This window comes from Festucalex cinctus, chromosome 7, assembly GCF_051991245.1.
Source record: "Festucalex cinctus isolate MCC-2025b chromosome 7, RoL_Fcin_1.0, whole genome shotgun sequence".
NCBI lineage: Eukaryota > Metazoa > Chordata > Actinopteri > Syngnathiformes > Syngnathidae > Festucalex > Festucalex cinctus.
The window spans coordinates 18,380,013-18,390,853 of NC_135417.1; the positions used below are offsets into that span (position 1 = coordinate 18,380,013).

General features: G+C 42.8%; 1 protein-coding gene across 1 annotated transcript; it reads right to left on the minus strand.

Annotated features, from left to right (window-relative positions):
- Window positions 1-7,859: 7,859 nt before the first annotated feature.
- LOC144022812 (uncharacterized) lies at window positions 7,860-10,182 on the minus strand. Its single transcript, XM_077527939.1, has 6 exons — window positions 10,004-10,182; window positions 9,663-9,747; window positions 9,470-9,582; window positions 9,320-9,374; window positions 8,624-8,725; window positions 7,860-8,546 (listed from the first exon to the last, which is right to left on the minus strand). The coding sequence occupies exons 1-6, from the start codon at window positions 10,132-10,134 to the stop codon at window positions 8,010-8,012; spliced, it is 1,023 nt and encodes a 340-aa protein (XP_077384065.1). The 5' UTR covers window positions 10,135-10,182; the 3' UTR covers window positions 7,860-8,009.
- Window positions 10,183-10,841: the final 659 nt, after the last annotated feature.

The following is a 10,841-nucleotide window of genomic DNA, read 5'->3' on the forward strand; positions in this document are numbered from 1 at the left end:
GTAGGCCTTTTCTGAGGCATCAGCAAAGATGTGTAGTTGGCGGGTGGCACCTTCAAGGGGACTATCTGAGGGCACATATGGACGCGGCATGGTAATAGATGGCAGATGCTGAAGTTCTGACTCCCAGCTGGACCATGCTCTCACCAGGTCAGGGGGGAGGTTGGGATCGTCCCAACCTCGCTGCTTGTCCCACAGCTGTCTCAGGATGAGCTTGGCACGGGTGGAGAATGGCAACAGGTAGCCTAGTGGGTCGTACTGTGAGGCTAAGACCCTATATATATATCTCAGCGTTGGTACTTCATAAGGGACTAACCTCTGTTTGTAGCCTAAGGTGTCTGACTGCCAGTTCCAGCTGAGACCAAGGGTCGACTCAAACGGGTTTGACTTATCCTGGGCTAACCACAGCTCCAAACTTTTGGATCTGAGTTCTGGAGGTAGGTGGATGAGAACACTTGGATCATTGCAAGCCCACTGCCGTAATTCAAAGCCGCCAGATGCAAGTAGATTCCTGAGTTGATCCACCAGATTCTTGGCTTCACTAGGAGTGGCAACACTTTGCAGATAGTTGTCAACGTAGAAGCAATGCTCCACGGAGAATCGGAGGGTATCATTGGACTTTATGGGGTCCTTGACGTGGCTCTGCAGGGCATAAGTAGCACAGCAGGGGCTGCACGTGGTCCCAAAGGGGAGGACTTGCCACTCGAATATCTTGGGGGGTTGGTCTACCTTCAAGTCTCTCCATAAGAACCGCAGCAGAGGACGATCCTCAGGGAGGAGGCGGACCTGGTGGAACATCCCTTTGATGTCGCCACTAACAGCGATGGGACCTTCCCGGAACCTTAACAAGACAGCAAGCAGAGGGGCACCGAGGGTTGGGCCTGGTAAAAGGTACTGATTAAGGGACTGGCCCAAGTACTGATGGGAGCAGTTGAAAACAAGGCGGTTCTTCCCATTATGGGTAACAAGGTGATGGGGTATGAACCAACAGTCCTCAGAAGAGACTGACTCTCTGACTTCCTGCACTGCACCTGACTCAATGAGTTTCAACATCTCTGTTTGGTAGGCTTCTCCCTGCTCCGAGTCCTTATGAAGGCGTCTCTCAGTGCTGCGTAGCAGGGCCATGACTGACTCTTTTGGCGCCTGCAATGGTGGCATGCCTGCATGACGTAGTAAAGGGGTAGCATATCTAAGGATGCCATCCACCTCCATACGTATTGTCTTTGTTTCTAGAAGAGCTATGGCCTGTTGGTCTTGCTTGGAGCGTGTCACCTCCCTCTCGGGCTTGTAGGGGACCGTGTCCACTTGCCAGAGCCTCTCCACGTGTCTGTAGAGCTCATCCATGGGGTGTAAGACTGAGGTAAGCAAGCATTGGGCTGTGTGGGCTGGCCGCCCCATGGGCTGACTAGGGCCCTGCAGGGTCCAGCCCAGCCTGGTGTGAACAGCTGCTGGGCTACCAGGAGGTCCGAGTCTGACAGGCTCGATGGGTGTTAAGAGGTGAGGCTGGTCAGAGCCTATGAGAAGCAAAGGCTGCACTTCTCGCAGGTTAGGGACAGGAATACCCCGGAGGTGCTTGAACTTCTTCTGTAGGTGAGTAACCGGATAGCTATGCTGGGCTAGACTGAGCCTGCTTGCTGTAAATGCATCAGTGATCTTAAACTTGACCTTCGGGTTGTCAGGAGAGGAGACTCGGAATGACACGGTATGGCCATGCAGTACCTGGATATCCTGGCGGACTGTGCGCAAGGTGAGGTCTTCTGGGGTGCCTTTCATGGCTAGGGACTCAGTAGCTCTGGCCAATAGCATAGTTCTCTCGGATCCATCATCCAAGATTGCAAAGGTGTCTAGAGTCTGATTTCCATAGTGCACATGCACACGCACTACCTTCAACATGACCCGGTTCCCGACACTAGGTCGGTCGACGTAGAGTGACTCGGAGGCACAGGTAGTCAAACAACTTTCTGCCTTTGGAGGTAAGTCTACTTTGACTGTGTCGGTTCTTTGGTTAATTTCATGGAGAACAAGGAGGTGCTTCCCCTGACACCGGTTACAGGGTTTCTTGAGGTTACACTGGGCAGCTAAGTGTTGACGAGCACAGCGCCAGCAACGCTTGTTTACCTTTATCCACTCCTTCAACTCGTCTTTGGTTAGCTTGGACACACTACTGCACTGGCTGAGGTAGTGCTCTGTACTTTCACAATAGGGACAGTAAGCTTTAGTCTTCTCCTTCTTGTCAGGGCTCTCTTTACTGCTATTCAGCACTACTGTCTGTCTGGCAGAGAAACGACTGCCCCCCTTTGTGCTCTGCTTCTCCTTGGAGCTCTGGCCACTGACTGGATTATCAAGGCCCTGACACCATGATTCATGGCGAAGCCACTCTGACAGGTCCCACAAGGTGTGTGTAGCTCCAGGTCTAGTGAGCTGATAACGGCGGAAATCAGCCCGCTGTTCGGTAGGTAGCTTCCCCAGTAGTCGAGCTACGTGCGATCCACAACTTAGCTCAACCTCGCCTTCATGGCCCAAGGTTTGTAGGAGACCCACCAGGGACTGGACTTGGAGGGCAAATCTCTGGAATGCTGCTGGATCACCCCGTCTGACCTCCGGGCCATCCAAGACGCTGGCTATCTTCTTTAGGGCAAGCTGATGAGGTTGACCATATTTGTCATTAAGTGCCATCATGGTGTCGGTGTAGGGGGTTGGCGAGTTTAGGTAGGCATCAGCTATTAGTCTAGCCTCCTCTAGTTTAAGATGATCTACGAGTATCTGATATTTGAAAAGTTCTGTAGCATTGGAGGGGAGGAGGTTCTCTAATGCTATACGTAGCCTGGCAAACTCACTTGGATCTGGGAGACTGAACTTGGGAATGGTCGGTTGTGGTCCTCTGTACACCGGCTCCGGAAATGAAGGTTGCATGTGATGCGTGGCTCCGTAGGAACGTGGTACCTCGAAATGTATTGGCCGTGCTGAGGGTCCTGTTGGACGTGAAGGTAACTGAAAAGGCTGAGGAGGACGAACATAGGGTGTCTCATGGCTTGAGACTGCATACTGTGAACGAGGAAGCTGTGATGGCTTGGTCTGGGACTTGTAGAGCTGAGGCTTGATGTTAGGGGGAGCAGGATAATTAGGGAGCTGCTGATCTCTCACATTAAGGGCCCTCAGGCTATTATGTAGGTCTTCCTCAGGTTCAGGCCATGGTGGAGGATCAGGCCAATCATCTTCTTCCTCCACTGCCGTGATGGCAGAACTCCTTGTTGTGTTGGTGGCCCCCATTAGATACGATTTAGGGCTGGAACAGGATGGTAAAGGAGGGGTGGCTTGACTCATACCTGTTCCAAGAGAGTGGGCCACGTCAATTAGCTGCTTGAGGTCACTGCGGGCTTTGTTCAACTCCTTTATGCCAGCCTGTAGGGCCTCATGCGTCTCACGCAGGATAGTGTTCTCCTCTTGAAAGCTTCTGAAGTTTGGATAATACCTCGAGTCTGGAGGGGGAGGCTGTAGGTGTGACTGAACAGGTGCAGATTCATCCTCCACATCTCTCCTCTGGGTGAAGCTTGAGGCTAGCTGAGGGGCTCTAGACTGAGCAGCATCCCCGAAGCTCCCAGAGTGACGCTGAGGTGCAAGGAAGGGAGTCATCTGAACTTGTTCCCTCTGTGGACATGACAGTCCGCTCGTAGGTGTCGGCATAGATGAGTCCCACCGTGACTGGCCGCTGTACTCATGTCTCATGTAGTCGACCTCAAAGTCATGCATCCAAGCCGGAGGTTGTGTCCGGCGTTTTGGCCTCACATCAAGGTGTCTCTTTTCCTCTGGCTCCATCCTGAATAATGTATCCGGCTCGAAGGACCATTTATTGGGGAGGCTATTATGCTGGCTCATGGAAGGTGTATACACTACACAGGATGGTGTATCGATCAGAATACAGGAGAATGCGTTATGGTGGTTTGTTGATTCTTTACTGGTTATTCAGGAGATGAGGGTACAGGTGGAGACAATGAGGTCGAGACAAGCGGGTTGAAGCAACAGGTGAAATGGATGAAACAGATGAAACAGATGAAACAGAGTCTGAAATATCAGAATAACAATAATAAGGGGATGCACAATATTTAGATGTCACACAAATTATACAATGACATGACTAATAAGTATTTATATGCCTTAGAAACTCCATAAAGGACAAACACAAAGAAAACATTGCCCACGCAATAGGTATTATATTTATACTGCTCAAAATGACCTACTACAGTCATTTAGAATTCACTTGAATGCACGTAAATGTTTAACTGGTCTATGGGGACCTCTAGTGGCCACCAAGAACAGTAAAATAGCCAGTTGGTAATGGCGACTGTTACAGAACTGTAGCGTCCCGCGGTTCACTTCTAAACTCCGTATATAGCCATCGAAACTAGCACACAAGTTGGAAATACACATAAACAATGCAACAATAAACATTTCTGACTTACTTTGTGGTCATGAACTCTGTCAAACGAAACTACGTACAACGTGATCAATCCGACTGCTACAGCACCGCTGTAGCCACCTGCTCTCTACTGAACTGAACTGCGCATGCACGCCCGACACATCGTCATACGTAATCGCGTAGTCACGTGCCATGGGGAGGCACAACAATACAAAACGAAGTTCTGATTCATGTAAATAAACACTCTTAACAATAATACACTATTTCTAGGAGCCTTTTGTACACTATTAAAAGGAAGGAAATTCCTTTGTGAGTCAAAGGTTTGGCCTGAGCCCACTTACCCAGCAGCCCTCTCAATCAGATTTTCTGAGGTTAATCTAAAGGGGTATTTTAAATTTGCAGTTTCCTTAAGGTCCATCTTCATCCCCTGTAAACAGACACGGTGCAAAATATATATTTTTGTATTCATTTGCATGAGTATCTGCTTTAAAAACACACACGGACGCACACGCACACCCCCGCACATACATCAAATACTGACATTTCATATCTCGTGATCATATAAAGATATTGTGATACATCAAACATGTACATTGTACAGTAATAAAGTTGACAATGCATTTTAGCCCTTTATATTGTTGCCTTATTTTTTTTTATTGTTCTTGAGAAAAGGATGTGCAATCGAATCTGATTATCGTGATCCCTCCCTCTTCAGATAGATTGGATGGATGGATACTATCTATCTGTCTATCTGTCTGTCTGTCTGTCTGTCTGTCTGTCTGTCTATCTATCTATCTATCTATCTATCTATCTATCTATCTATCTATCTATCTATCTATCTATCTATCTATCTATCTATCTATCTAATCTAATCTAATCTATCCACGCCGACGTCGCCTCTTTAATGTACATGTATTGTAGCGTTGGTGAACTAAATAAGCCAAGCGGACAAACAACAACTCTTTAACTCATTCTATCGGCCGCAGCCACGCCAGAACACAACAGCTCCGAACTCGCTTAGTTTACCAAAACAAATCCTGTGTTGCCTTCATGGACCCCCAGACCATGGGAAACTACCTAACCCGCGACCCAACCACAAGGATTGTTACAGAATGCTAGAGGGTTTTGTTTGTTTGTTTGTTTGTTTGTTTGTTTGTTTGTTTGTTTGTTTGTTTTTGTTTGTTTGTTTGTTTGTTTGTTTGTTTGTTTGTTTGTTTGTTTGTTTGTTTTTTAAATCAAATCGGAGATGTTACGTCATATAAGCAGGCATAATTTTACTTTGCCTACACTTTAGCATCTGTGAGTTTAATGACTGAAGATCGCTAAGTTTTATTTTTTTAATATGTATACTGGATTTATTTATTTATAAATACAGTGTTTACATGTCATGTTTCATGCAACATGAAAATTTGGATATGTTGAGTGGTAAATTGTAGTATAAAAAAAAGACTGATATTAAAAGGCTTCATTTGCTTTTATCTCAAGATCCTGTAATATATAATAACTATTGTTGATATTGTTTATTATAATTAACTTTTTGTTAGGTAAAAAATAATAATAATAATTGAAAAGGACCTTGAAAAAAAAAATCGCACATGAAATCCCAATCGCCATTTTTCGAGAAAAAAAAAAAATCGCAATTACAGTAGATTATTTTCCATAATCGTTCAGCCCTAGTAGGCTAGTATAATGCACTCCATTCATCCATCCATCCATTTTCTTGACCGCTTATTCCTCACAAGGGTCGCGGGGGGTGCTGGCGCCTATCTCAGCTGGCTCTGGGCAATAGGCGGGGGACACCCTGGACTAGTTGCCAGCCAATCGCAGGGCACACAGAGACGAACAACCATCCACACGCACAACCACACCTAGGAAGCGCCCAATTAACCTGCCACGCATGTCTTTGGGGAGAACATGCAAACTCCACCCAGGAAGGCCGGAGCCTGGACTCAAACCCGAGTCCTCTGTACTGGGAGGCGGACGTGCTAACCAGTCACCCGGTTATGTAAATCATATTGTTAAATGTTATTTTTGAAAGTCAACGCGTCTAACATTGGCAATGAAGCTAAAAACAAAACAAAAAAAATTCAATTAACATGGAAAAGTATGGGGAAGCCAGGTATTGGCATGTGCTTAAGGGAATTGTCTTATTGCTTACCACTGGAGAAAAAATTCTTCCGTTCTGAAAAACGAACAGAAGACATTTCAAGCAGTATGGGGACGGTTTGTACAATTATTTAAAAATAACGATGTATCTCATTTGTTAACTGAAGCTATTGTGGAATAGGGGTTGCTATATCACAACTTATGTATGAATCTGTTTCATTTTTTAAACCACCGGACTTACAGGATGTAAAAGGATTCACGATTATATAGTTTTATGATTGTATTTTCTATAAACCGCCTTATTTATGTTTGCACTGCTGTAGTGACATGTTTGCGTATGTACAAGGTTGATTTGGACATATAAGGTTTTTTTGTTTTGTTGTATTCCTATTTTGAAAAATGAAAGATATTGTTGAAAAAATGGACATAGGGGAACTTTGGGGTTCCAACTTTCCTGTGTAAAGGAGCAAAACACTGCTGACATCTAGCCATGGTACACCATAGCTCATCATTCCGCTCAAGACAACACGAGAACAGAAAGAGGAGTTCAGAACATTCATAGAAATTATCCCATATAAAAAAATGTAAAAAATATTCAGCATAGGTCTATTTTAAATGTTCTAAATAAGTGATTCTCAAAGTGTGACATGGGTGCCACATGTGGTAGAAAGCAGAGCAAAAAAGTACAGTTTAGTTATATTTAACTGAAGTTTGACTTTGCTGGCATCAGGCCTAAACTTTGTACCTCCAAAATCATCACTTTTCAGGAGACCTCAAATGCGGCAGGTTTGTTCAACCATTAAAATTCCATCATCAAAAAGAGCGAGACATTTTCAACACTTCAGATTGGTCAGTAAGTCGTAAAAATGAGACCCACATGTGTGGACTGACCAAAAGCATAGATTTTTTAAAATAAATAAATAAATTTGCCAAATTGTGACTTATGAGGTTTCGGCGCCAGCAACTTGTAATTTAAATGCATTTGCATTTCATTTTTTAATAACCATTTCTAAACATTTATGTACGTACAATTATGTAACTTTTATATGCAACATGTTTTAATTGAATAATTGTTTCAGGTTATTTTCTTTCAATATTTAAAGCGGAAGTCAACCTTCAAATTTTCTCTACAATGTGTTGTATGTGCCACTGCTAGTCTAAACACGGCATTCTGATTAATATGCGTTTGTTATTTGAATTAAAAAGCAAAATCCACCCATTTTATCCATCCCATTGGGCGACCGTTTTGACACTTGCTGTCGACTGAAAATGATATCACAGTTTCTCAGAATATCGCCCCAACAGAACAACAAACATAAAAAAAAAAAACTGCTAAGAGTAATTTTCAAGTTAAACCATTTAATGAACAAATGTACAAAAGTAAGAGATAAAAAATATAAAAAATGTAGTCATAGTAGATGACCACCATGGTCTTAGTCCACTTCCTGCTTCGTCTGAAACAGCAGTGGTAAGAGTTTCAGCCAGTATTTTACTGGTTGGTCATGAAGACCATTTGCACAATAGCGCTCACGACTCTATCACGTGCATTCAGCAAGCTTTCATCCACGTCCATAAGGTTGAAGTTTGAAGAACAACTCATGAACTTCTGGAAAAAGCTTTGAATCATTTTGCGAGCGACGGCGAAGCAGATGCAGACGAGCACGTCTTGCGTGATGTGCTGACGCAGGCAAGGGATTGAAGCCAGCGCGTTCCAGAGCATCCTGCCAATCTGCTTGCTGGCGCTGTCGGATCGCTGTGCCAACGTTGCAGCGATGGACTTCTCATTTGCGGGTGGCTCCAACTCCCCCAGAAGGATGTCGAGAGAAGAGCCGACGATGGTGTCCACAAGGGGCTCGGTAGCACGGTGGTACTGGGGATGAAGCAGCAGCCTTTCTACGACGGTGACTTGAGTCGTGTCCAGTATTGTCTGCACCTCATTGAACAGGTGCCCGAGAAAGGCATCTGTGTCCCGTTGAGCTTTGGGCCACACCAGTGTCACGTATGTGTCGAGGCCTTCAAGTGTGACCTTCGTAAGAGAAAACGAAGATTAGCGACTGAATTGTTGCACATTGGTTCAGTAAGTGTGAGAAATATTTTCCTTACCTTCCTCCCAAGCAAACTTGAAAGGCGATTCTCTTCTTTTAGTTCCTCCTTTACTTCTCTTTGCATCTTGTTCAAATGCAGACATCTTGCCAGTGTCCAGGCCTGAACTCATCATCAAAATCATAAATCAGACGTGGACATCTTCACAACCTGTCAGCTTATATTGACAATTTTGATATGACTGTATTTTAATTGGTTCCAAACAGTACAAACAACTCTTGATTGCTTAAGATGGACTTTTGAATACATTTAAAACAGCAAAGACCATCTCAATAAATTGTAATATTCAAAGTTCATTTCAGCAGATCATTTCAAAAAGTGAGCCTCATATAGGCTGCTTTAGGTTCATTAAACAGATTGAAAAAGGAATTTGCCTTCTGAAAATGATTTTCTTGTTTTTTTTTATTTTGAGCTTTCTAATTTCTTAAAAACATGTATGGAACTCGCGATGGCAACCGATACCATGAGCATCTGCCGCCCTCTTGTGGCCATTTAAACAATCAGGAATTACAAGAATAGAAAATTATCATTAATTTTATGCAATTTTAAATAAAAATGCTAAAGAGGGTTATGCATGAAAAGTGGCCTACTAGTAAACATTCAAAGCAACCGCTTGCCTTTTATCATATTTACATTCTTACTGCAAATATAATTGTACGTATATTCAATATCTGTATTATTTGGTAGGCTACTTACCATAGAAAGAATAGAAAACACCTTGGCATCCACTCTTGTTTGCATGTGCTGGTACCTATCAAATTAACACAAACAATAATTATTTCCACATGCAGCCAATATTTTGGACTTTTAAAATACTCCATGATTCTGTTGTAGGCTGCTACTCACTGTTGCTGGAAGTTACTTCTGTTCAGCAACCACAATTTGATGTCTTTGGGCGAGAGACATGGTGGAACTCGATTTTCCATCCCCAGGAGCACAAATTGCCTCATGAACATCTTCTGTAAGACGCAAACACAAAAACAGGCTATTGATATGCTCCTCAAGACCGAATATTAATATACAATGTTGAATCATTTACCTCTGCATTGCTTTGCTCAATCTCTGAAGAAGTAATCTTGACGAGTTCTTCAAGCAGGTTATAGGCATCAGCACCAAAGTAAGATCTTGGGACATATATACAGTACTGAATATCATGACAATGTAGCCAAGAGGCTAGATAAACATCGTAAATAGCCTGATAGCGAAGCAAACTAACACTATTATGGGGGAACGGTACAATATTGTTTCTAATATTTTTTGCACAAAATCGTTTGCACACAAGTTAAGAGCAGCTGATGTTAAAATTAAATCTTATAAACGTACAAGTCGAATGTCAACGATTTTATTTTACCATTAAATGTTCCGTAAGAGTTTACATACCTGATCGAAGCTAGATTCTCCATTGTCGAAGAACGTAGTTTTCTGCTGGTCTCCCAACTGATCACGTTTGCAAGAAAAGCAGATGAGTGAAGTTCTCTTTCATCCCTTTGATCTTCATTGATGTCTTTCATCGTCACTAAGCACTGCGCGCGTCACGAGACGCAACTTCTCCTTTGGCGCGTAATGCGCCTCTCAAATTAAGATTTTAGAAAAAAACAAGTCAGACGTTCAAACGTTCCAATTTCTCAACGAGGGGTCATTTTCATATCAGCATTTTTCTCTGCAGCTACACCATGGCGAAAGGGTCTGTCTGTTTCGCTGATGTTTTTAAGCACCAGAAAATATGCACTTTTTTTTTTTTTTTTTTAAACTAGGCTAGACTCAAGACCCGCATTTTTAATCATTTAAATAATATTTACTTTTATTTTTTTTAAGCTGTTAAATAATATTAATGGACATTTCCTACATTGTTCTTATAGGAAACGCACTCTATAAATAAAGTTTGATTGAGTGAAGTATTGATTGAGTGAAGTATAGCTAAAATAACACACACGTGGATCTTTTTTTTTTTTTTTTTTTTAATCATGGAAAATATGAATATTGAAATGTATATGAGATTCCGAACATGAATTCATGTCTGAATATAGAATATTAAGAATAGTGTGATGAAAAAAATAATAAAAACTAAAACTAAAATATTGTACAGACAGACTATTCAACAGCTATATACAGTATGTACATATTTTACATGTCATATTTTCAGGGCATATGGGGCAATATTGTCAGTACCTAATCACGCTTTATACAATAGAACTGCTGCATGGTTCATGGAAGGTAT